We start from the raw sequence: 27,480 nt of genomic DNA, 5'->3' as shown, positions 1-27,480 counted from the left end.
TATTATAGCTGCAGGGTTCACAGAGGGTGGGAGAGCAGGGCTTGCTCCGGTCAGGGAAGAGTTGGAATTCTGACTTGGGAAGCTGTCTTCATAGTTTCTAGTGAGCCTCTGCACCCCAATTAGAAACACCAACTTAATTTATTTTTTAAATGGTAGAGGGGAAAAGGGTCCCATGTACTCACCCTGCTCATCTGCTGCCCATGTGAATAATGTGTGCAAATCCAAAGCCTAGGAGACACCAGACCTGAGATTTGGTTTTTATACCCCGGGCAGTCTAAGTGACCAGCCTCAAGAGGGGGTGGTTTTGGGGGTTCTCCCCTCAGTGAACCCTCTTCTCCGTGAATAAACAACCAAAAAGAGAGACAACGTAGGAACAAACTTCTTACAGAATTTAATGTTTTCAGGAATGGGACAGACTCAGTGTTAAGGGGAAAAACGGCAGGCTGTCTGGCGGTAGAAAGGCGCGGGGTCTCAGGGGGCTGGACGTGGCTAACCGGACTGCAAGCTCACCAGGAACTTATTCTCTCTGTCTCTGTCTCAGAACACTGTGGAACCATAGCTGCTCCTTAAAACCGGATCTGCTGTTGGTCCTTTTTCTTCACCTCTGCCCAGAGGTCCGACAGGTCCTGGATAAACTGCTGGATCTAATCAGGCAAGGGGACCAGAGTTAACCCCACCCAGCGAAAGACCACCCCATCCAAAAATGGATCATGTCCAGGCATAAGCTGCAAGGAGTCACCATTTTCCTGTGACTGACTTCTTAAGGCCACTTTCCCTCATTGGACAACTATTCTAGTTGCTATGGAGGATCAGGCTTAGTAGACTAAAAGCAATAAGTAGGAATGGAGTTGGGAACTCATAGAGGCAGATACAGGGACAGTAGGAAGAAGTACAGGCTGACCGTCTAACTAAAGGGAGAAGGGAGAGAGGACCCTGAGCGGACTGGGGACTGGAAACATTTAGCAGGCAGGGTCCAGACAGCACTGGGGCAAACCGCTCGCCACAATTCAATAACCTTCACCTGAAACCCAGAACTGATGCTCATTATGATACTCTTGATTCATCTAGGGAAGCTTAAATTCTATTCACTAGCTTCTGTTTTAAAGAACATGCAATCAGTATGACAGTGGAAAGAACGCGGCCTCACAAGTCAGAAGACCTGGGGTCCCGATGCAGCTCTGAGGAAATCCCTTCATCTTTCTGGCACTCAGTTTCTTCATCTTTAAAAATGGAAGAGGGAGAAAAGGGTGACCTAGATGGCCTCTAAGATCTCAGTTCTAAAATTTCTCCTTTTTAAGAAGGTTCCTGGAGATAGGACTACACAACCTGTCCAAAACTCTCAACAACTCTGTCAGTCACTAATACTGTTATTTTTACTGACATAATTCCTATTTTGCAAAAAAGGAAACAAAGAGTCAATATATTAAAGTAACTTTCCCAAGATTACAGAGGAGACAAGTCCAGCATTTTCCAAACTATGTGCTTATAATAAGTAATCACATACCTCCCAGAAGGGTTCTGTGGTCAAACAAGTTTTGGAAACGTTATCTGCTTCGAGAGTCTCAGGGCAGAATCACAGCAAAGACGCTGCAAAGTATTTAAAAACCATCTAAATTTGTTTAACTTTAGAGGTTTCTGAATTTATTAGTCCATGGAGTCCTTTGATTCCCCCATAGCTTGGGATTCTAGGATTTTCCAAGCACAGTTTGGAAAGTGCTGCTCCAGACAGTTTGGGCTTTAGTCAGGGTTAATTCTGGGCTTTCCATGGCACAGTATATTGAATTCAAATTGTCTTAGCCTTTTGCAGAATCACTTTTCCTAAGTTGTACTGTGTGTGATACCATGCGCCCAGTTCTAGATAAGTGGCTGCCTTCCGAAGCCCGTGCTTGGATCTGTTATAGGGATGTTGCTGAGAACATTATCCATTGAGTGTCTCTAAAGCCTCCTTGAGAAATTTCAGAGTTAAGTGCTGGAAAAGGTTCACTCTCTCTGGGGAAACCTTCTGTTTTCTTATTTTGGTACCAGAGCTGTGTGTTGCTTTTCCTGCTAGTTACCAGGAAGCTCAGAGCCAACCAATGTCCCTTCTGAACGACAGTCTTTTGTAATACAAGAATCTACAGTCTCCATTTCTCTCTTGCCTTGACCTCAGATTTTAACTTATATTTTTCCTGGTTCTTATTTTTAATTCTTCAGGCTACTTGACTATGTGTATTTCTGTCTGTAGGTTCATATCCTATGGGAACAAAGTGAGATATTTTAAAATAATATTTGGGCAATATGAAGTATTCCTGTAGAGGCAAATCAAGGTTGAGAGGGAGTCAGAAAGCTCACGGTCGGGTGTGGATGGACTGGAAGCTATGATCTCAGCACAGAATGCTCCGACAGGGGCAAGGAGCTGGAGACCACCACTCCTGCCCCACCCTTCTTTACGATAGCTAAAGGGAAGGGGCCTGAGGACCTCTGCGAGTCCCTGAGACCCTACTGCTGGGTAGAGGGGCTGCAAGACAAAAACTCTTTTTACAATAATACTAAGACATTATTTGTCTTTTCCGCTTATTGTCTCACAAGTGTACAGTGGCTTTAACCAGAGTGGGACGTTTTCACGACATAAGCTATCCCAAGGGAATGAATGCAGAAGCAGATATGATAATCCACCTGTTCTCTATGAAGCCCGACATTAAAGACATTTGCAAAAGTGTCGAATAATGCAAAAATATATATTTTTGAAAGCGTATTCATTAAAAATGCTATTTATTTTAACACGCTTCTTATTGTCATTTTGCAATGAAGTATTTTAAATTTTTCTGCTTGAGTTTCTAATATGGTAAATATCAATAGCTATTACCCATATAAAGAGAAGCTCTTTGGGGGGGTCTTCAGTAAATTTTAAGAGTGTAAAGGTATCCAAAAGTTTGAGAATCGCGGCTTCAGAACAGTTTCTTACAAATGCCATTTATGGTTTTTAAACTGTCAATAATTCTGCTCTAATATGCCTTAAGAAGCAGGCGGATTCATTAGTTTAGGGAAATCCTTTTTGGCTGGTCAGCGGGTGAAATTTTTTACGTTTTATGAGTTTCACCATTTGTTGTTGTTGTTGTTAAATAGGGGAAGTGCCTCTCAGTCAATTGTTTTTTTGTGTGTGTGTTTCATCGTAATTCACCAAATACTTATTGAGTTTCTACTATGTGCCGGCTATTGTGCTAGACACTGGGGATCCAGCAGGAAACAGCACAAAAAATCTCAGTCTTCATGAGCTTCCTTTCTATTATTTCACAGCAGAGATAAAGGCTAATGCATCTGCTGGTGGGGAGTTTCCCAAATTGTGGGATGTGTTTGTCTTTGGTCAGAAGTGAGATGATTTTAGGTGGCACATGGACATGGCATCAAACAGCTTTGGATCATAGTGAAAAAGTTACTTCGTTTTCAATTGCCTTTCAATGACTTCAAAGAGAAAATCTCAGATCGGTATTAACATGGCTCTAACCCCACCAATTTTCTCTTTTCCCAAAGAGTGAGCCTTAGGCACAAGAGTTCGGCAACTCACTAGAATTTAATAAGACTGTTGTGCATAACGAATGAAGTCCATAGTGGGTCCCTGCTACTGTTCATGTTGATTGGGGCCAACAGGGTCTTAGCGCTAATGCAGTGTTTCTCCAAGTGTGGAACCCAGACCAGCACCAGCACCTGGAAGCTTGTTAAAAATGGAAATTCATTATCTGATGGACACGTGTCCCATTTGGGAGACAGTGGAAATGTAATGGCTCTGTGTGATGTCAGAGGGATAGTGGATGGGGGGAGGGGGGTTCACACAGTGTGAGGGATAAAAATGATAAACGTCTAAGTATTAGTTTGTCTTGTGCACCTGAAACTAATAAAAAAATAAAAGGAAATTCGTGGCTTCTCATCTCAGACCTACTGAGTCAGAGACCCGGGAGGGGCGGGCCAGAACCCTCCCCAGTCCCCAGGTGATTCTGATCTTGTTAACATTTGAGAACCATGGCTCCCTCCAGTTCATTCCTTGACTCAACCAATAGAGAACCATCTTGGCTCAGTAGACGCAGCCTGCCCGGCACCTGGGCCTCTTCTTACCATGTCCAGCTGTTTGTGCGTGTCCTCCAGGGACACATAGGTCGTCTCCTTCAGCTGCTTGCTCACAATCTGGAAGAGATTCAGTGTTGCCATCTTAATTGTACCCAGCAAGAGGGTCTTCTTGGCGGCGGTGTTCTGGATGTGTGCCCAGCGAGATTCCTAGGGAGGGGATGAGGGTGGGGCTTGAGCACACATAGAATGAGTGTGTGTGTGTGTGTGTGTGTGTGTGTGAGAGAGAGAGAGAGAGAGACAGAGAGAGAGAGAGAGAGAGAGCGCCCGAGTCCTTCCGTCACTCTCCCAGAAGCCCCCTGCCTGCCCCCCGGCCGCTCACCCAGATGATGACATCACTGCGGGCGCGGTCGAAGCGCATCTGCAGGCGCGCCAGCTCGTTGTTGTGCTGCAGGATCTCATCGTCCTTCTCCTCCATGTAGTGTGCCAGCCGCGCCTTGGCACGCTCGATCTTCTCCTGGCCCTCCTGTGCTGACTGCATGAGGTCGTGGTGCATGCTTACCAGCGTCTTGTAGCGCGCCATCACCTCGTGGATCTCATCGAACTGCATGGGGGGGCTCGGGTCACTGCACTGCCGCCCTGGGGGACCAGCGCAGCTGCCCCTGCCGCCCACCAACTCCTGGCTTAGATGCCTTGGCCTAACACACAGGCCCTGGGCCAAGGTTAAGGGGCAAGAGGCCGTAAGGACGTTGCAGCCCAGCGGCTTGCTCCTTCTGGGTTGGTATGGGCCATGGGCCATGTGTTGGGGGCACATGCCACTGGACCTGGGGTTCTCAATCTTGACTGCATGTTGGAATCACCCGGGGAGCTTTAAAAAGCACACCTGGCAGGCTCCATCCCCAGAGATTTGGATTAATAAACAGGTCTGAGGTGGTCCCTGGCATCTGAATTTTGCAAAAGGCCACTCAGCTGATTCTAGGTTGAGAATTGCTGGTGGGGGTGGGAAAGGCATATGGGGAGGGTGCATTTTGAGATGTCTCCCGAGGCAATAATGATCCCAGTCAACAAGAATGTATCAGAACCACGTTGAAGTCAGGAACTATGCTAAATGCTAGGGACAGAGCAGGAGATAGGAAAGCCAGACCCTGCTCTTGTGAAGCCTATGGCTTGGGGTGGGGTGGAGGGAAAACAGACAAGTAAAGAGTCCGTTACAGCACAGAGTGATAAGCCCTATCTATGACTGGGGCATGGGCCTGCATGGAGACTGCAGGGCAGGGGTCATATCTTCAACATGGTGCTCGCTGGTAGTTGTTCAACATTTGTTGAGATCTCTCTCCAGCAGGGGCTGGAGAGGGTACCAGTGGGGCAGGAGGCCTGCCAGGCTCAGCTGCCTCCTCCAACATGGTCCAGAGCCATGCCGCACTGACCCTAACATGCAGAAGAGAAGCCCTCCCTCTTTAGAAGGCGGTGTGAGCACCAGTTCCAGGATGCCAACTCACCTCCCCAGGGGTTTATCAAAGTGTGCCTTCCACTCACCCAGGGGATACTCCCCGAGAACTTTGTTCATCTCATGACATTTCCAGTGATAGATAGGTGTTCTGGGAACTGCCCTGCTGGCCTTTCTCCAAAAATATGATACAGGTGTGATAATGGTATTGTCACTATGTTAAAAAGAGCTCTTCCCTTTTTGAGTTACATAGTGAAATACTTATGGATAAAAAAATATTATTTGCTTCAAAATGGCAGAGGTAGGAGATATGGGGGATATGACCACGAGTTGATAATTATTGGAATTAGGTGATGAGTCACGGGCATTCAATAGACTATTTGCTCTACTTTTGTGTATGTTTGAAATTTTCCATAATAAAAAGGTTTTAAAAGATATTGAGCGGAAAAAGCAAGTCACAACAGGGCATGTACAATGTTATTCATAGCTTATGGATATTTACTATATTGCCAAAGCAATAAAAACAAGCATGCGAATAAGAAATTAGAATTTAGAAATTAGGAATTAGAATTATCAGAGATCTGGTTACCTCTGAGGAGAGCAGAAGAAAAATGAGGTCTGGAAGGGGGTCCCAGAAAGGGTTTCAATTACCTGTAGTGTTTTATTAAAGAAAAAAATGTTGAGGGCCCATAGGGGGAAATATTAAGACTTGACAAAGCCATGGTGAGTACTTGTGTGCTGTTATATATTTCTTTATACTTTTCAGTATGTTTGAAATATTTTGAAAGAAATAAAGAAGGAAAGAGAGAGAGAGAGAAAGAAAGAGAGAGAGAGGTTATAACGCTGGACATCAAATGCTGGACAGGCTGGTGGCCAGGAATAATGCAAAGCCCAATTCCAGATGAGGTGCATTGGTGGTCTGGATGAGGAAGGGGCAGGGGACGGATTCCAGAAATACTTAGGAGTCAGAATAGACCAGAGCTGCTGATTGATGGCTGTGGGGAATGAGGGAGGAGGAGGGGTCAAGGATGAGGCTGTCTGGTGAGGCTGTGGGTGGGTGGCTGTTCCATTCACCAGCACCAGACACACCAGCAGCAGGCTGGCATGAGATGAGTTGTAGACGCAATAAATTAGACGCAGGGGCCTGAAGCTCAGGAGGGAGATATGCGCCAGCAAGATACAGGCCAATCTCCTCAGCTCTAAGACATACATTTTATCAGCTCTGAATTTGACTCATATCTTATCATTTAAAGGCTACTTTAATACAGCAGTCTTCCCTCACTCCCCCACCAAAACAACAACAACACAAAACCCCAATTATTAATTGTACACAATTTATCATACAGTAAGTATTACCTTAGATTGGGAGGAAATAACACAGATCTGGGACTCAGGCATCCATAAATTAGGTTAGTGGTTCTATGTGGAAATTGCTGGGACTTTAAACAGCTCTGCATCCTTTGTCTCTCCGGGCCCCCCACAGGACATTGATCCACATCACTCAGCCCTGGTGAGGAGCCTTACCTGCTGCTGTCATATGAGGGCGTGGGGAAAACAGGGTGGATAGCCTCTGATACAGGTGGCATCCACAGGAGGCCCAGGGAATCGACCAGAGAGAAAAGTGGAGGGTCTAGGACAAAGACCTGAGGAACGTTTAAGGAATGAGCTAGGAAGAGGAGGCCCCAGAAGAGTCTAAGGAGGAAAGGCCAGAGGTAGGAAGAAAGTAAGAGGGGGAGGGCGGAGTCCCCGAGGAAAGGGCGAAGGTATGTTTAAAGGAGGAGCATCAACAGTGTCAAATACCGTTGACCTTTGTACAACTTGGGGGTTAGGAGCACTGATCCCCCATGCAGTGGAAAATCCACGTACAACTTTTTTGTTTTGTTTTGTTTTATTAGTCAGTGAATCCAGAGCCTTTAAGTTTTATTAAGACGCAAAGCCCATGGGAACTTTCCAGGGTCACAATAATTTATTACTGGCTAAAGTCTACATATAACTTTTGACTCCCCCAAAACTTAACTACTAATAGCCTACTGCTGACTGGAAGCCTTAGTGATAACATAAGGTCAATGAACACATACTTTGTATGTTATATACTGTGTTCTTACAATAAAATAAGCCAGAGAAAAGAAAATGCTATTAAGAAAATCATAAGGAAAACGCATTCACAGTACTATGCTGTAGTTATCAGTCCTGTAAGTGTATGTCTGTTTTAGACCACATGGTTCATCTGTGAGTTTTCTCAAATTGTCTATTGAAAAATAATCTGTGTCTAAGTGGACCTGCACAGTTCAAACCTACGTTGTTCAAGGGTCAACTGTACTGCAGGATGCAGGGTAGGAAGAGGGCGGAGAAGTTCTTTCAGCTCTGACAACTCGGGAACTTTAGGAAGAGCAGTTGTCAGTGGCATTGTGAGGCCCACAGAAGGGGGTCTGAAGCAAAGGCTCTGCCACTTACAGGCTGTGAGACCCTGAGCAGGTTACCTAACCTCTCTGAGGCTCCACTCCCTCCTCCGTAACAGGCTGATATGATGGATGGCTTTCCTCTGCGTGCTCGTGAGCAGACTGAGTGAAGTTACATACCCAGCCCAAGGCCCAGCACATACTAAGCTCTCAAGCTCTGCATTAGGTTGAGTGTTTTCCAACTTCTCTCCCTTCCTTTCCTCATTTACTCTCAAGTAAACAAAAACACCAGGGAGGAGGGCAAGCGGGGATATAAATAGGGCACGTCCTGACACAGCAAAGCTTATCTTTGGTGCTGCGAAAAGGAACCTCATTCCCCCAACAGACACAACACACCACCATACAGAGGTTTTATACAGCTCACTCACAGACACCAAAATACACCACCTGGTCCCCAACCCCTACCGGGGGCCCCTTCCAGCTGCCCTCCAGGGCTGGAGGCACATCCTCAGAGTAGTGACCATCCCTGCAGAGTGTCCCCAAGCCCCTCATAACGCTGGGACCTGGGGAAGGGGAGATGGGGCTGAGGAAGGCACTTCTGCACCCACTCACCTCGGAGTTCTCCACCACCTTCTCCAGGTACTTGTTGAAGATGGAGTAGTCCTGCAGCTTGCCGCTCAAGCGCTGGTGCTCCAGCTTCAGAACCGCCATCTCGTGCTTGGCCTTGGCCAGCTCATGCATGCGCTGCCTCTTGATTTCTCGCTCCTTGGTGGCTTTCTTCAGGGCTCGGATTCGTTTCTGGTCATTCTCCTGGAGTCAGGGAAGGGGGTGCCTCTCAAGCACTCACCCTGCCCTCCCTGGGCCCGGGCTGGTCGTGCCCCTGTTTCCTGATCTCGGGCCACCCTGAAGATGGGCAGGGATCACTGGGCCACCCATGTGGGCAAGGAGGCCCGAATTTTCTCCCAATTTGGTACTCGGTGCCTCAATTTCTCCAAATATAGAAATGAGAGGCAGTAGCCCCCCTCTTCCTTCCAGAAGCTGGGGCAGCGGCGTTCGAGCTATAGGGAAGTGAGATAGGAGATGGGTCTGATCCTGAGGCCTGGCGGGGCAAGGCCATTCATAGAGCATGTAGCTAGTAGCTCAGACTGGCATCAGGCTCAGGCAGGAGGAGTTGATGCCGGCAATTTGATGCCCAGAAAAAGACATGAGGCTCAGCTACTGCAATCGGACTGACCCACCTTCTCCTTCCTTCTGCAAATCCCTCTCCTCAAGATTAGGGGAAAAACCCACCCATCACAATGAACTTGTGTGGCTTCTTTACCTACTCAGGGACTCCTGTGATGCCACTGGATGGGCATGTAGGGTGGCAGCATTTGGAGGATACTTGGAAGCACATGGAGAAGGTGCAGGGAGGATTTGCACTGTGCCTGGTAAGCCCAGGAAGACTAAGGGACCCTAAACCAGTGGTTTTCAATTTCAACTGTGCACCACAATGCTCTGGGGAGCTTTTAAAAAATACAGTTGCTTGAGCCTGACTCATGCCTGCTGAAAGCAAGGAGAGAGGAGAGTCCCGGGGGACTCTGTAACAAGCTTTCAAAATTCTGACCCCGCTGGTCCTCTGGTAGCCATTTGGAGAACGCTTCACCCCCAAATCTCCTGCTGCCCCAACCACTCCATTAGCGTTTCTCTGGCAAGTAAAGAAGGACTGGCCCTCTGAAGAATATGCCTGGTCCATCAGCTTCTTTTCCCACCAAGTAGTTTAGGCACAGAGCAAGACAGAAGATGCTCATGAGCAGGAGTCTCCTGTAGCAGAGGCCAGCAATTACTCCCTGGAGCTGGGCCAGGCCTTTCCTCCCTGGAGAAATCTGCATTTGAAAACGGTTAACTCACTCTTCAAAGGACCAATTGAGAGGAGTTATCTCAGAATGGACTCTGGTGCTTGGTCCTTCAACCATCCCCTCCCCTTGGACTCTCAGTGCCAGGAGGAGGGGTGGCGTGAGTTGGGGGACTAAAATCCTGTCTGATTCATCTTTGTATATCCAAGTGCCTAGCCCTGACTGCAGCATATTCATTCATTCATTCATCATCACCCATCCATTAATTCATTCATTAGATAAATTATATATGCTGGGTACGGGCAAGGACATGGTAAAAAGCAATCACAGCAATCTAGACGGGGCAGAGACTGACAGGTGAACAAGAAATTACCAACAGCAATAAGTGGGGACATAAAGGGAGAAGCCCCAGGCATTATTGAGCACGGAAGAGACATCTAACCCAGGGTGAAGAGTCAGCAAAAGCAAGGAGAAGGGGGAAGAGGGGAGAGCAGGGACCGCAGAGTGTGGGTGCCCCTGGCCTGCTGCAGCAGGCCACACCCCTTCATACCTGGATGAATTGCTCAAACTTCTGAATGTGGGCCTTCAGCTGGGTCTCCTTGATGCCCAGTTCCTCCCAGCGTAGGTTCAGGGTTTCCATTCTGCGCTGAAATGTCTTGGGGTGGGGGGAGCAGAGGTCAGGAGAGCCCCTGACATGGGGACCAAGGAAGGCCCTAGCATCCCCTGCTCCACTGGCTCGGTCACCAGGCCTCCCACTTTCCGGCCCATGCCTGGTTCAGAGAAGAGCATCCCAAGACACTGGTACCCCCAAGCTTGGATTGTTTCTGTCTCTGCAGAGGGAGCACAGAACCACCACCCAGGACTCCTGGCTCTAGCCACTGCCACCCACAAAATGAAGGGCTGTCCTCAGACTCTCCCTGAGCCCTGTGGCCCTTCCTGCATGCCACGCCCTAATCCCCTACCTCTTTCTTCTGCAGCATAGCATGGTGCATGACCTTGACCTCCTTTTTCTTCTCCAGTAGCCGGATGGATGGGGACTCTGACTGCTCCTCAATGTTGGGGAACTTCCTGCTCGAGACATGGGCAAGAGGGGCCCGTGGACACCTGGGGCAGGCTGGGACTGGGAGTAACCCATGGAGATACCCATGGGGAGCACGAGGATCCTGTCTCCAATCTGAGTGAAAGGAATGGTGTGTTGAGAGGGAGAGAGGGCTGTACTGGTGACTGACTGGGAAGCAAGCTGGAGCAGGGTGATAAGGGGTGGGGATCTGGGTGATGGGGGTGGGTTTGGTGCACTAGGCTATAGGAATCAGACAAGACAGGTTGGAAGGTGGGGGGTGGGGGGTGGGGCGTGGGTGGGCGTCGGAGATCCCAAGCACAGAGAGGGTGGCCCAGACCCTCAGACACCCACTGCAGCAGTTGTAGCAGCCGCTCCCCATACTGCATCCGGAAGTACTCAGCCAGGTCTTCCTCTTCCATTATGCCCAGGCTCATGGTGGCGGTGACCTAATGGCCCAGGCAGCTGAATCTTCACAGTGAAACAGTGGGTGGTAGAGCCACAGGTGGTTCAGGGGTGGTGGTTGGGCTCTCCCTTATCACTTCCTCTTGCTTTTCAGGGTACACCAAGGGTGTGTCTGAGAGACTTTGGGGAAAATGGCTAGAAGCAAACCATCAGCACTTCAAGATGATGTGTTGGGGAGGTGAGGGCTGGTTACCTAGCAACAGGTCGCCTGGTTCTGTGGACCATGCATGGAACCCAGGCTTTGCCCTCTGATCCCTGTCCCCACTGACCCCACTCTTCCCACTCTCTGCTCCTGCATTTACCCCTCAGGAACTTTGGGAAGAAATTAGGTCTGATTAGATGCTGGTACCCAGGGCCGGGAGGCAGGGTCTGGGTGTCATGGCTGAGAAAGGGGGTTTTGGTAGAGGGGTGTCCTTGTGAGGGAGCCCTGCCCTGGGTCTTCCCTCCCTCATTCACAGATGAGTGAGGGTGAGGGAGGGGGACTGCATCTGGGACAGATGGCTGAGAAGAAAAGGACATAAGGAAAGGATATGCTTAGCTGAGGCAGGGTGGGGGTGGACAGAGAAGCCTGGGGCCTGTGGGAGGATGGAAGGAGGCCTGAAATTGAGAACCCAGCTATGGGTGAACGACGTGTGGGGATGTGTGTGGGGGTGGGGTAGGGTGGGGGACAGGCAACAAGCCTGGGGACCAAAGAAGCTGCCCCTCACCACTGGGAATATGGAGGAGGGTCCAGGGCAAGGCCCTTGGAAGATAACAGACACAGGGCCAGTGCGATGTTTTACGGTTGGCGGAATATTAAAATATGAAGAAATGCCAAACCATGGTAACATAAATGTCATATATTTTATATGTTTATGATGGCTTCCTTCCTAGATTCCATCAGAGCATTACACATAGGCTCATTTGGCTTGAGGTCTAGCGTCTAAATTGGAGACCCTGCGTGTCCGGCTGGCGCCTTGGTGTCCTGGCCTGGAGGTAACTGCCCTCCGTGACCTTGGGCTCGCTGCTGCCCTGCCCAGGCTCCCGGGCTCCGCTCTGCTCTGCATTCTCTGCCTCCCCTCCCCGGGTCCACCGCGCTAACTTGCTTCCCTCTCGGTCTTACAGGGGGACCCACGGTGGAGAGGAGGGGTCTCGAGCTAGGATGGCGTCCGGAGCTCAGCAAGCCCAACCCCGCAACATTGTCGGTCCTCTGGCGCCCCCTGCTGTCTGCCAGACACCCCTAAATCCTGGCCCAGGAGGAGGAGGAGACTGGTGCAGGGAGCTGTCCACCCTCGCCCTCCTCCATTCTCACCCCTCAGCCTCCCCTGCTGAGCCGACCGCTTCTACCCGGCCCCGCAGGCTCAGCAGAGGCCGCAGAACTGCCCCTTACCCTACCCAGAACATAACCCCCACCCCCACCATGCCCAGCCCACCCTAAGCCCCTTAACTAAAGATGGTTCTCCAACCGGAACACCCAGAAGAAACAGACCCAGCAAGGTGATAGCAAGAACCCCATGACGGTGAGCTCCTCACGGGGTATGTTTCTCTCTTGTTTATCCTTAGAGCCTAGCACAGTCAATAGGGGGTTTCCCTCCTTTTCCCCTCCTTTTCCCCAAAGGTTGGCTGTATAATGCCAACCTTTGAGGAGAAGGCTCTCTATTTCCCAAATCACCTGTTTGCCCTGGCATATAGACACATCCTTGGTTGCATCTATGGAATCAGGTGACCCAGGCCCAGGTTGGTGCATACAGGTAGCTGCTAAGACATCCTCTTCTCCTGCCTGTGTACCCCTCACATCTGGGAGTTTTTTTGTGTTTTTGTTTGTTTTCTGCCCCTTCCTCTGTACCTTGCATGAGAGTCATGAGAATCTTCATCCCTATCACCCACCACCATCCCTCTCTGGGGTGTCACTGTCTTCACAGGGGCTACTGGCTGTAATTCACAGAAGTCCCCTCCTCTGCCCTCCCCAAGTGAGCCCTGCTTTCTCCCCACCTCCTTTTCTATCTTGAGATTTACCTCTGAGGCATCTAGCAAAATCTCCTAATAAATTTAGGCTGTTGGAAACCAATAGCCATAATATTCTGTTTTCTGTCCTGTCCCACCCTCTCTCTGAGACAATTATCTGCTTAAAAGAGGGGAGGGGAAAACATCAGGAAAAAAACTAGGTTAATATCTCAAAAAATATTCTCCTACCATACAGACTATTATAGTGCTATTATAGACTATATAGTATAATACAACAGCGTATTGGGTATGAGGAAATCACTTTTGTCTGTTATATTCCATTCTATATGTGTCTTATATTTTATATATGGGGAGTCATGCAAGATGTATTATATTAAATACAGTCATGTATCACAACGACAGAGATTTGTTCCGAGAAATGCAATGTTAGGTGATTCTGTAGTTGTGTGAGCATCATAGGGTGCACTTACTACAAACCCAGATGGTAGAGCCCACTACACACCAGGGCTGTATGGGACAGCCTATTGCTCCTGGGCTACAAAGGTGTACAGCATGTTACTGTACTGAATACTGTAGGCAATTGTAACACAGTGGTATTTGTGTATTTAAACATATCTAAATAGAAAAGGTACAGTAAAAATTCAGTATAAAAGATGAAAAATTATGCACCTGTATCGGGCACTTACCATGCATGGGGCTTGCAGGATGCATGTTGCTCTCAGTTAGTGAGCGAGTGAGTGAGTGGAGAGTGAATATGAAGGCCTAGGATATATACGACTGTCCATTACTGCAGACTTTATAAACATTGTACACTTAGGCTACTAAATTTATAAAAACATTTTTCTTTCTTTTATAATAAATTAACTTTAGCTAATTGTAACATTTTTTACTTTATAAACTTTTAAATATTTTTTAACTTTTAACTCTTTTTTTACTTTTCTACTGTTTTGTAATAACACTTAGCTTGAAGTACAAACATATAGTATAGCTGTACAAAAATATTTCCCTTCTTTGTATCCTTATTCTATAAGATTATTTTTCATTTTAATTTTTTTAATTTTTAAAAAAGCTTTTGTTAAAAATTAAGATATAAACACACACATTAGCTTAGGCCTACAAAGGGTCAGAATCTCCACAGCTTGTCCCATTGGAAAGTCTTCAGGTGAAAAACTTACGTGGAGTAGTTATCTCCTGTGATAACAAAGCTTTCTTCTGGAACAACTCCTGAAGGACCTGTCTCAGGCTCTTCCTGAAGAGGTGTCACTCTTTTCAGAAATATGTCCATGGTGGTTTGCTTGACTGGTTTCTTTTTTCCATCCTAGATTTGCTTGTAAGCGGATAATGCACGATGAACATTCATTCCTATCTATTAACGAAAGCCTCTCAGTGTTGGGGTCCATGTTTTCAAACTTTTTAGGGAGCTTGTTGAAGTCTGCAAAAGCTTCTGCTAACCCCTTCACTATATAATCTTAAGGGACCAATTATTATATTGTATTATATTGTATTGTATCCTACTAGTTGCTGTAACAAACAAGTCTCAATAGCTTAACAAGGTCCAATGTGGATTTTCCTAGTGGGGTAGTTCTCCTGGGAGATTTTCTTCCAAGCAGTGGAGGGTTTAAGCCCCTTCCATCGTGCAGCTTTGTGACCTCTATGGTTTCTGTGGAACGGGAAAGAGAGAAAGAAAAAAGGCCCTTCTGCTCTGAACAAACTAATCATCACTTTTATTCACTGACCTTTGGTGGGAACCAGTCACATAGCTAGTTATGTTGCAAGGGGCTGGTGATGTGGTTTAACTGTGTTCCCAGAAAGCAGAAACTAATTTGATAAGCATCAAAAATTAATTTAATTTTGAGAATTAAAAGAATGTTTGGAAGTAAGCTGAAAGCAGAGCTTCGTAAAGAAACTAATTGACAAAGAAAGAAAGAAAGAAAACAAAGGTCAATCACAATCTTATGTATGAAAATCTTAATGGTAACATTATCAAATTTAATTTAGTGCAATATTAAAAGAAGAATTCAGCAGACCCATGAATACAAAAATGGTTTAATATTCAGAAATCTATTAATAAAATTAATGCTATCAGTATGTCTCAAGAGAAAAGACTTGTTATCATTGTGATAGATGCCAACAGGGCATTGAAAAAATTCAACATTTATCTTGATTAAAAAACAAACTATTGATATACAAAGGTACTTAATTAACATGGTAAAATATATCTAAACCCTCCAGGTAACATTAAAATTTGCATTAAAGATATTCTTGTTAAAGTTAGCGACATAAGCTTTCTTCTGTCACTAGAATCATTTAACACTGTTTTGGATACTCTAGCTATTGCAAAAAGATGATAAAATTGTTTTCTTTTTTTACATAATGGCAGATGCTGTGATCGTGTACTGTGAAAATCCAAGAGAATGGTTAATTAATGAAAAACTGTTAGAATTTAATGTAATAGTATATATTTACAAGAAGAGAGAGTTTGGTTTATATGCATAGACAGGGAGAGGTATCTGTGATAAACTGCTTTGTGACAAAAGCAAGATGCAGAAGAGTCGGTATAGTGTGACCTAGTCAGGTGTGTGTGTGTGTGTGTGTGTGTGTGTGTGTGTGTGTGCGCGCACACATACATCATACATGCATGTGTGTATGATTAAGTATAAAAAAAGCTTTAGAAGGATATCACCATATTTCTGGGGAAGGAAATGGCATTGGGGGAGGGTGGTTCTTTTACTTTTTCCTCTTTATATTCCTGTATTGTATATTTTATTATTATTATTTTTTTTTACAACGTCTATACATGGCTAGAGTGGGTATCCTTGCCTTGTACTGGATCTTAGAGGAAAAGCTTTCAGTTTTTCCCCATGGATTATGATGTTAGCTATGGACTTTTCATAAATTGCTTTTATTGTGTTGAGGAAATAAAAGCAGGTCCTTTTATACCTGCTTTATTGAGAGTGTTTATCACAAATGCATGTTGAGTTTTTTCAATTTTTTTCTGCATCTATTGAGATAATTATGTGGTTTTTATCTTTCATTCTGTTCATATGGTGTATCTCATTGATTAATTTTTGTATGTTAAACCAACCTTGCATCCCAGGGATAAATCCCATTTGGTTGTGGTGTATAATCTTTTTGAAGAGCTGTTGTAGTACATTTGCTAGTATTTTACTGAGGATTTTTGCAACTATGTTGATCAGAGATATTGGTCTGTAGTTTTCTTGTGGTGTCTTTGGCTGGTATCACGGTGATGCTTGCCTCATAAAATGAGTTTGGAAGTGTTCCCTCTTATTTTATTTTTTGGAAAAGTTTGAGAAGGATTGGTATTAATTCTTTGAACGCTTGGTAGAATTTAGCCATGAAGCCATCTGGTCCTGGGCTTTTCTTTGTTGGGAGGTTTTAGATTACAACTTTAATCTCCTTGTTTGTTATTGGTCTGCTCAGGCGTGTTATTTCTTCTTCATTTAGTCTTGGTAGGTTGTATGTTTCTAGGAATTTACTCATTTCTTCTAGGTTATCCAATTTGTTCACATATAATTGTTCATAATAGTCCCTTATAATTTTTAAATTTTATTTCTGAGGCATCTGTTGTAATGTCTCCTCTTTCTTTTCTGATTTTATTTGAATCTTCTCTTTTGTTTTTCTTAATCTAGCTGAGGGTTTGTTGTTTTTATTTTTCTAAAAACCCAATTCTTAGTTTTATTGATTTTTTCTGTTGTTTTTCTATTTTCTATTTGATTTATTTCTGTTCTGATCCTTATTATTTTCTACATTCTGCTAACTTTGGGTTTAGTTTGTCTTTCTTTTTTAGTCCCTTGAGGTATAAAGTTAGGTTGTTAATTTGAGATCTCTTTTCTTTTTTAATGTAGGCATTTATTGCTATAAAATTCCCTCTTAGTACTGCTTTTGTTGTATCCCATAAGTTGTGTTCTCCTTTTCGTTTGTCTTGAGATATTTTTTAAGTTTCCTTTTGATTTTCCTTTTTAATGTAGTGGTTGTTCAAGAGTATATGAATTTAAATTACAAATGGATTAGAGTTAAATGTAAAAATAAATTGTGTAGGAGGATATCCAATGAAAATGACACTATTTTGTTTTCCAGTGGAATTGATACTATTCTTCCCTTGGTGAGACAGCTTCCAGAACATAGCCTGATGCAATGAAGTACAGAAGTCATATTTGATTCAATGAAAAGTTTGCAAGTTTATATTCTGCCCCAAAGCATACAGAGTCTCCATTTCCCTACATCCCACCATACGTTACTAATCTTTTTCTTTTTCTTTCTTTCTTTCTTTCTTTCTTTCTTTCTTTCTTTCTTTCTTTCTTTCTTTCTTTCTTTCTTTCTTTCTTTCTTTCTTTCTTTCTTTCTCTCTTTCTCTCTCTCTCTCTCTCTCTCTCTCTCTCTCTCTCTCTCTCTCTCTCTCTCCCTCCCTCCCTCCCTCCCTCCCTCCCTCCCTCCCTCCCTCCCTCTTTCTTCTTTTGCCAGTCTAATAGGTGAAAACGATATTTCACTGTTGTTTTAAATCAATTTCCCTAATTATTAGTGAAGCTGTGCATCTTTTCATATATATAGCCATTTCTTCCTCTGTTTCTTGTTCATATTTGATGTACATTAAAAATTGAGTTGTTTTGTATTTTTATTGATTTAGAGGAGGTCTTTATGTATTCTGGGTAGTAATCCTACAATTTTTATGCTCTCCTATACCCATCCTAATATTTTTGAGTGGGTTAGACCTACATTAGAAGCAACAAATGGGAGGGAAAGCAAGCAAGGGCAAACTGACTAATAGGAACCCAAGCCAACTCACCAAATCACTGGGAGAATGAGCTTAAAAGCAGAGACGACACCAAGCAGAAGAGGGGGATGCAACTTTGGTCTTCTTACCTTGTGACCACATCACAGGAAATACCATCGACCTGTAGTTCCCAAAGATGTTTTGTGCTCTCAGGCTCAGTGCAGACTCTTTTAACAACTGTAAGTCCACCCCTTTGCGAGTTCATTCTTTGACATTGCACAGCCTTTTCCCAAACCCCTCTCAGAACTTACTTGCCTCATTTGCATGTGGTTTATGGTATCAGTGACTTGAGGAGGGGTCCTGGGATGGGGCCAATCTGGAGTGGTCCCTGCACAGTTCCATTTGCTTGAATAATTGGGTTCTCGTCTCGCCACTCTTATGGTTACAAAAACATCAACACTGCAGCCTCCTCCTCTTTATCTTGTTTGTTTCTCCCAGTGTCTCCTCTAAATTCATTGACTTTAGTCATTTAATTTCTATTAACTAAACCCTCTATACTTCCCTGCTCTCATACAATAGTTTTCTTTTATGATCAATACAGCCCAACATATATATGCAAATATTTTCTCCCAGCCTATTATTTGTCTTTTAACTTTGTGGTTTCTTTTATTGTAGAAATTTATAATATTTATCTAGTCAAATCTACTTATCTTTTTTTTTAAATTTTGGGGGGGCTTTTGTGTTTCATTTAAAAAAGTGTTCTATACTCAAAATTATAAATGTATTCCAACTCATTTACTTTTAGAATTATATTATTTAAAAGTTTTGTTTTTTTAGTTGTGGCAAAATATGCATAACATAACATTTACCACCTTAACCATTTTTAAATGTACTGTTCAGTATTGTTAAATATATTCATATTGTTGTACAACCAATTTCCAGAACATTTTCATCTTGCAGAACTGAAACTCTATACCTATTAATCCACAACTCCCCTTTCCTCTCTCTTCCCCAGCTGCTGGCAACCACTATTCTGCTTTCTGTTTGTATGAATGTGACCACTCTAGGTACCTCATATATGTGGAATCATACAGTATTTGTTCTTTTGTGACTGGCTTATTTCACTTAACATAATTTCATCCATATTGGAGCATGTGACAGGATTTCCTTTCTTTTTAAGGCTGAATAACATTCTATTGTGTGTATATACATTTTGTTTATCCATTCATCTGCTCATAGACACTTGAGTTGCATCTACCTTTTGGCTATTGTGAATAATGCTGCTGTGAACACAGTCGTGAAAATATCTCTTGGAGAACCTGCTTTCAATTCTTTTGGATGTATATCCAGAAGTGGAATTGCTGGATCGTATGATAATCCTATTTTCAATTTTTTGAGGAACCACCATATTGTTTTCCAGAGTGGCTGCACCATTTTACATTCCCACCAGCAATGCACGAGGGTTCCAATTTCTTCACATCTTTACCAACCCGTTATTAATATTTCTAATTTTTTGATAGTAGCCATTCTGATAGGTGTGAGGTGATATGTCATTGTCAAATGATGTTATTTTTTAATTAGAAGGATAATAAGTGAACACATTCTCATTATGTATCATTCAAAAAATAAAGATACAGCTGCAGCTCTGTTTGTCCACCACCTAATCCTGTTTCCTAAAGGTGACTGTGCTTTCAACAAATATTTACGTTGAGTACCTGTGATGTGCCAGACACTCTTCTAGGCTGGATACAGCAGTGAACAAAACAAGATTTCCACTATTACAGTAGTTGAGGGAGGAAACGGAATAAACAAACTCTGGTGACTATATCTGGGGATGTTCTCTTCAGGGCTATGCCCTCACTGTCAACATGAGTGACCATGAGTGGGGAAGGGTGGGGAGTTGCAACAAAGGAGCCAGTAGTGCCCACAGACACAGGCACCTCCCATAAAATCTCCCCAACTGGATAGTTTATCCTCTAGGCCTTGTGGGCACAAGGTCAAGGTCTATGAGTTTTTCAAGAGACTACAACAGTATTTGAAGCCTGGAAATGATTATTGGCTTTAAAATACAGAAAGGAAACCACAAAATAAAGAATAAATGTTTAATTAAATGCATACAAAGGTAATAGTCCAACTTCATGACTTGCTAACTTTAACATTCATATATCATTTCACACATTTGAAAGTAATCTGTGGATTTGATTTCCTCACCTCTCAAGAATTCCCAATTATGCACAGGTTTTTGGGGGGGGGGAAAGCAAAGCAAATTGCAAATTAAATGAGTTACTTATAGACAAATAATTTCAAAAGCAAAATTATAAAAATCGGGGCCGGCCCGGTGGCTCAGGTGGTTAGAGCTCCATGCTCCTAACTCCAAAGGCTGCCAGTTTGATTCCCACGTGGGCCAGTGGGTTCTCAACCACAAGGTTGCCAGTTCAACTCCTTGAGTCCCGCAAGGGATGGTGGGCTCCGCCCCCTGCAACTAAGATTGAACATGGCACCTTCAGCTGAGCTGCCGCTGAGCTTCCAGATGGCTCAGTTGGTTGGAGTGTGTTCTCTCAACCACAAGGTTGCCGGTTTGACCCCGGAAAGGGGTGGTGGGCTGCGCCCCCTGCAAATAGCAACAGCAACTGGACCTGGAGCTGAGCTGCGCCCTCCACAGCTAAGACTGAAAGGACAACAACTTGACTTGGAAAAAAGTCCTGGAAGTACACACTGTTCCCCAATAAAGTCCTGTTCCTCGTCCCCAATAAAATCTTTAAAAAAAAATTACAAAAATCTTCTTTTCCCCAAATTATATTTAGTGTCAACTAAATTATTATTATTATTATTTCCCCCCAAATTATATTTAGAGTGCATTTTAATTTGTTTGTTAATACAGATCTAGAGCTCAGTTATGTTCTCTTACATGGTCAGGTTTCTAAAGATGGCCCAGGTGGGTTTTCACTGATAGAATTGTTTTCAGTGACAGAATTGTGCCACTTTTCACAGAATGATTCTGTTACCCATTTTGGCAGTTTGCGGGAGCTGCAGATGACCGGCCTCTTTGTAAACAGTTTCAAGGGCCTTCTACAGGGAAAGAAAGAGGCAGAACCCTGGTTGTATTCATCTCACTGGTTAGTCATGGGCCAACTCTGATCTTGGAGCCTGGCCCCAAACTTCAGCCTGCTCCATGGCTTGTGCTTGAAATGGTAAATGACTCCATGCTGTGTTTTGATGCCCGATTTCCCAATGCTGATATTTGGAAGAAGAGAATCCCACTGGTCCAAATGAATAGCTCTGCTGGGCAGTAGCTGAAATCATCCCTTTGACTTTGACCTTGATGTTCTAGCAGGGTGGCCCTCGCCCTGCATCATGAGGAGGCCGACACTCTCAGTCCACCTATGAGAGGGATCTCCTGCCAGCGACCTCACCTAGGGGAGGCCTAAATGAGCAGGAAGAAGCTTCTCATGCTCGGATCCAAGTTATGGTTTGCTATATTAGAAGTATGTAATAATAAATTGAGGAGAAAGTATTGCATCTCCTCATGGTATTTGTCATTCTCACTTGCTGATTCTTCGTACTTCTTTTCTCCTGTGAACCTCTGCCAACGTCCTCCCTCTTCTCCTCGTTCCTCGAAATGTGATTGACATTCCTCCTTCTAAACTTGGCATCCATTCTTGCTAATAACTCTCTCTTGTCGGGTGTTCCCCATTATGTCTTTTTATCTCCTTGGAAACTGTAGTCTTAAAATATCTCAATGTCTATTACCTGCTGCCTCTTCATTTACCACATGGAATCACAGAATTTTAGAGCTAGAACAACTTGAGATCATTTCTTCCAAACTTCCATATCTATCTATCTATCTATCTATCTATCTATCTATCTATCTATCTATCTATCTATCTATCTATCTAATCTATCTACCATCTATCTATATCTATATCTATATCTATATATCTATATCTATATCTATATCTATATATCTATATCATCTATATACCTATACATCTGTCTATCTATCTATCTATCTATCTATCTATCTATCTATCTATCTATATGTATAAGAGACTCAGGGATTTAACTTCATCTTCAGCAACGGTAAAGCTGGATCCCAAATGAGACTAACTTCAGGTTTCCCACAAGATTCCAAACCAGGAGAGGCTCTTTGCTCCTGTCCCTGGAGATGGTGCAGAGGTGGGAGGGAGGTTGATGGATCCTTGAACTAAACACAGAAACTAAGAGGAAACCCTAGAAAGGCAGAAAGTGATTAGATGTCTGTCTCTGTGAAATGGCAGTCTGGAGCAGAAGAGGGCCAGATACCAAGAATGAGGGTCAGACTGTGCCATTTCTCTTTCACATTGCTCTGGGAAGATCGCTGCACATATCCTATTGCCACGTGTGGCAAGCAAACTACATTGACCCAGTACCAACTTAGTGCTAGCCCAGAGAAGTAGGATGAGAAGGTGGCAGCATTGGAGCGGATCAGGGGCACCCAGGTTAGTGTTCCTTCTTCCACAGAACAGGGAGTTGCAAGCGAGGGAGGCAGCCCCTGGAAAAGGGCAATGTCTGGGGAGGAGGTTCCAGAAGATTTACTGAGAAACAGTATTGCCTGGTTGGGAGAGGAAAAAGGAGAGTGGTTGCTCTCGGATAGCAACACCAGAGGGTCTCTGACTGCCCAAGTACACATTGCCAGCCAAGATAGTTGGTGAGGTCAAGGACATGTAAGTACATGATGAAAAATAACAGGAGATGCCTGAGGAATTCAACCATTATAAAAGTTAACAGACTGAAGAAACTGTACCAAAGGAAGCATCCTGTTTCCCTGAAAATAAGACCTAGCCGGACAATCAGCTCTAATGCGTCTTTTGGAGCAAAAATTAATGCGAGACCGGGTATTATATTATATATATTATACTTATATTATATTATATATTATACTATACACAGTCTTATAGTAAAATAAGACTGGGTCTTATATTAAGTTTTGCTCCAAAAGATGCATTAGAGCTGATTGTCTGGCTAGGTCTTATTTTTGGGGAAACATGGTACTAGATCAAAGGAATAAGAATTTAAAATAAGTATAACAAATATCATTCTAGAAATGAATATATTGGAAACATGAAGCCAGAAGCGAACAAAAATGATGAACAAATTAGATGGACATACTAGATATGAAAACAGTGAAATAACTCCATTGATACAGGATGGGTACAGAAAAAGAACAATTAGTGATTGGAAGACCATTTTTAGGAACTCTTCCAGAGGCATCAGGAAGAGATAAAGAAAGAATAAAAGCTAAACTACAAAGGATTGAAATAAAGAATAGAAAATCTAAATAATAGTGGGAATTTCATAAGAAGAAAAAAATGGAGAGGAATGGAATGTTTGAAGAAATAACGGCCAAATTTTTCCAGAAGAGACCTCAATTTGAAAAAAAAAACTCTTCTCTAAGGAAAAAAAATCACATGTAGACATAGTACAGTGAAATTTAAGAATATCAAAGACAAGTAGAAAAGTATTTTTAATTTAATTTTTACATTTTGAACAGATAAATTATTCTTGTGGTTCAAAAGGTTCAAAAAAGAGGTGTACAGTGAAAAGTCTAACTTCCATCCCATCTTTCATCCACCCAGTTCCCACTCCTTCCCCAAATATTGCCACTTTCATTACTTTTTGTGTATTTTCCAGAGTTTCTTTATGCAAATACAAGCAGACATGAATATTCTTATTTTTCTCCCTTTCTATAAAAGGTGGTATATAGACATTGTTCTGCCCCTTACTTTGAATTTGTTAATATATGTTAGGTATTTCTCCATATCAATACCTGAAGGGCTGCTTTTAATTGCATAATGTTCCATTATGTGGATATATCATACTTTATTTAACTTGTCTCTTTGAGAGACATTTGGGTTATTTCCATTTTTTTGTAATAAATATCTTTGTATAAATATCATTTCAGTTACAGGCAGGTATATCTGTAAGATAAGTTTCAAGAAGTGGGATTTTTGGGTCAATCCATTTGTATTTCCTTTTCTATGAATTGCCTGTATTAACCTTTGCCCATCAGTTGATCGGGCTTGTCGGTCTTTTCCTTACAGATTTGTAGGGAGAAAACCTTTTTGTACCACATCTTCTTTATCCAATCGTTTACTGATGGGCACTTAGGTTGCTTATATATCTTGGCTATTGTAAATAGCATTGCAGTGAACATAGGGGTGCATATGTCTTTTTGAATTAGTGTTTTGGATTTCCTCAGATAAAATACCCAGAAGTGGAACTGCTAGATCATAAGGTAGTTCTATTTTTAATTTCTTGAGGAACCTCCACACGGTTTTCCATAGTGGCTGCACTAATTTGCAATTCCACCAACAGAGCACAAGGGTTCGCTTTTGTCCTCATCCTCGCCAATACTTGTTTGTTGATCTGCTTCTATCATTTCTGATAAGGAGTCAGCTATTAATCTCATTGAAATTCCCTGGTACATGATAAATGGTTTTCCTTTAGCTGCCTTCAAGATTTTCTTTCTGTCTTTGACTTTCACCAGTTGGGCTATGATGTGTGTAGGTGTGGATTTCTTTGAATTATTCTACTTGGAGTTTGTTAAACTTCCTGGATGTGTAATTAATTGTTTTCAACAAATTTGGGAAGTTTTTAGTCACAATTTTTCCAAATAATCTTTATTCTCCCTATGTTTTCTTCTCCTTCTGGGACTTCTATTAGGTATATGTGGTATGCTTAAAGGTATCCTCTAGGTCTCTGAGGCTCTGTTTGTTTGTTTGTTTGTTTTCATTCTTTTCCTTAGACTGGATAATCTCTATTAACCTATCCTCAGTTTGCTGATTCTTTCGTCTGATAGCCCTAATTTGCTTAATGAATTTTTCACTTCAACTCCAGAATTTCTATTTGATTCCTTTTTTTGTAATTTCTCTCTATATATTTTTTTGTTATTCTCTATTTGGTAAGACATTGTTGTCATACTTTAATTTTTTAGACATGGTACCCTTTAGTTTTTAAAATATATTTATAATAGGTGATTTAAAGTCCTTGTCTACTAAATTAAACATCTGTGCCCCCTCAGAGATATTTTTTGTTGGCTGTTTATTTTACTGTGTATGTAGCATACTTTTATGTTTCTTTACATATCTTGTAAATTTTTGCAAAAATTAAACATTTAATTGGTATATTACAACAACTTGAAATCAGATTCCCTCTCCCTAGGTTTGTAGTTTTGCTGTATTATTATTATTATTATTACTACTACTATTCCTACTGTTATTATTTTCTTGTTGCTGCTTATTTGGTGACTTTCCTGAACTAATTCTATAGATTCTATATTCCCTGCAGTGTGCAACCCTTGAGTCTTTTTTTAAGTTCGTATATTTAAATCTGGTTTCCAAGGGTTCATTTCTAGTTCAGTATAATTTAGTGGTGAGTTAGTGATTGGTCTGAAGATTTCCTTAAATGTCTTGTCTATATTTCTTCTACCCTTTGACAAGGGAAACTCTCTGAAGGCACACCTTCAAACTTCAGACAGTTTGAATGCCTGAACAGCCTCAGCTTTCATTTCCTGAGTGCACAGGGCTTGAAGGTCAGCCAGAGGTGAGTGACTGGGGCCTTCTAGCCAAGGTCTTTCCCAAGCATGCGTATGTGTGCAGCCTTCTAGATCCCCAAGAATATGTTGGAGCTTTTCAAAGTTCCCTGTGGTTTTTCAGTTCTCCAGGGCTTACTTTTAAACTTTTGTTGTAGTTGGCCATGTTCTTGTTTGCTCCAACCAAAATCACAGACTTAGGCAGCTGAGCTATTGCCAGCAGATTGCTATTGTTTTTGGTAATGCCCTCGGGTTGTTACCCTGCCTGCCCCTACCCACCTGTGAGTCAAATCACATAGCCACAGCACCTTGGAATGGGTATTTTCCAGGTAGATGCTAATTTGGACAAAATATTGACTGTGCTCTAGGGATGGAGCTTTTAACAGAGCTCCAAAAGAGGTCAGTCTTCTCATTTAGCTTTGAGACTGCTGACTTTTCATGGCTACTAGGCCACCAAAATGGGGAGGGAAAGAGGATGGGAATAGGCCCAAGTGAAAATTCCACAGACATTACTGTCTTAAGTTATGTCTGAAGTTCGGTAGTTTCTCTTGGATAGATGGTTTTCAGTTCATTCAGTGGCTTTGGTACATTTCCAGAGTTCTGAAATGGTTGACTTAAGTTGTTTTGCTAGTATTTTTGTTGTTTTTATGGGAGAGTGGTTCACCAAGGTCCTCACTTCACCATTCCAGAAGTTCATCTCCCTTGAAAGTATTTTTAAAAGAGAAGAATCTCAGTAAGATGGGAAATGAATCCAGGTTGAAGAAATGAGGCATGTAAAGTAAAGGGGAAACCATATCTTAGAAAAGTGTAATGCTATCTAATAAGCAATGCTTATCCCCTGGGGGGAATATATATATATATATATATATATATATATATATATATATATATATATACAAAATTGGGGGTGCAAAAAATGTATACTCATGACTTGTATTCATCCTTTGTTATTGGTATATAGTATTATAATTTTAATACAATTTTTTTCTTTCTTAAAATGTATATACATTTTTTTGGCACCCCTGTGTGTGTGTGCATATATTTGTCATATATAATATGAATGACAATCCAGAAATAAAGTCATAGATTAGAAGCATGGCTGGGGAAGGAGAATAAGATAGGATACTGGTGGAAGGAGGAAAGACCAGAGGGTTATAGAAGTATGCTAGGGTACTTGTCCTTTTTAAGGAAACACATAGATTTGTTAAGCTTAAGAAATTGACAGGGGAAAGAATAAACAGAAGTAAAGGTCATAAGCTAGGGTTAACCATGAGGAGAGTATAAATGAAATGTATTATTTTCTACAGAATAATTTGATCTTGTCAATAGAAAATAGAAAATCCATTTCATTTGAAGGAAGGAAATTCTGAACTAGTCCAAAGATATAAAAGAGTAGAAAGAAAGTATAATAAATAGAAAGCACAAAATGAGGTAGCAGAAAGAAGTCCTAAAATAACATTAATAAATATAAATGAGGATGAATTAAGCTCACAAATCAAAATACAGAGACTCTCTGATTTGGCTATAAAGACATGATGCAATAATATATGTTAGCAAGAGATCATTTTAGCAAAATTGCAAAATAAAAGGTTAAAAAGCTCTGGCACATTGAAAAAAGAAAGTACTTCAGGGTAGCAATCATAGCGAAGAAAAAATGAATTTAAGGTAAAAAATATAACATAAGGAACAAATACAAATGTTATATACTAATAAGGAATTACATACTAATCAAGAAGAAAAAATCATAAATGTATATGCACCCATCAATGTAGCCTCAAAATATATAAAGCAACAAACAGCTAAAATGGGGGAAATGGATATATCAAAAATTATATTTGGAGATTTTAGCACAACTCTTTTAGAATAGGATACATCAATCAGACCCAAAATAAATAGGATAGAATATTTGACTAATACAATCTTGAACTAAAATATGTGTACACAAACACCCATACCTCTTAATACCTAACAAAGGAAATCTCCACAAATTACA

At 42.4% G+C, this 27,480-nt stretch overlaps 1 protein-coding gene across 1 annotated transcript; it reads right to left on the bottom strand.

The window, feature by feature from the left end:
• Nucleotides 1–404: 404 nt before the first annotated feature.
• CCDC42 (coiled-coil domain containing 42) lies at nt 405–13,788 on the bottom strand. The gene is made up of 7 exons (XM_019745166.3): nt 11,131–13,788; nt 10,682–10,787; nt 10,270–10,374; nt 8,497–8,694; nt 4,421–4,642; nt 4,090–4,248; nt 405–644 (listed from the first exon to the last, which is right to left on the bottom strand). The coding sequence occupies exons 1-7, from the start codon at nt 11,211–11,213 to the stop codon at nt 567–569; spliced, it is 951 nt and encodes a 316-aa protein (XP_019600725.1). The 5' UTR covers nt 11,214–13,788; the 3' UTR covers nt 405–566.
• Nucleotides 13,789–27,480: the final 13,692 nt, after the last annotated feature.

Source organism: Rhinolophus sinicus, chromosome 12 (genome assembly GCF_057876585.1).
Source record: "Rhinolophus sinicus isolate RSI-liver-muscle chromosome 12, RSI-T2T, whole genome shotgun sequence".
Classification (NCBI taxonomy): domain Eukaryota; kingdom Metazoa; phylum Chordata; class Mammalia; order Chiroptera; family Rhinolophidae; genus Rhinolophus; species Rhinolophus sinicus.
This window is presented reverse-complemented; position numbering and strand designations above follow the sequence as displayed.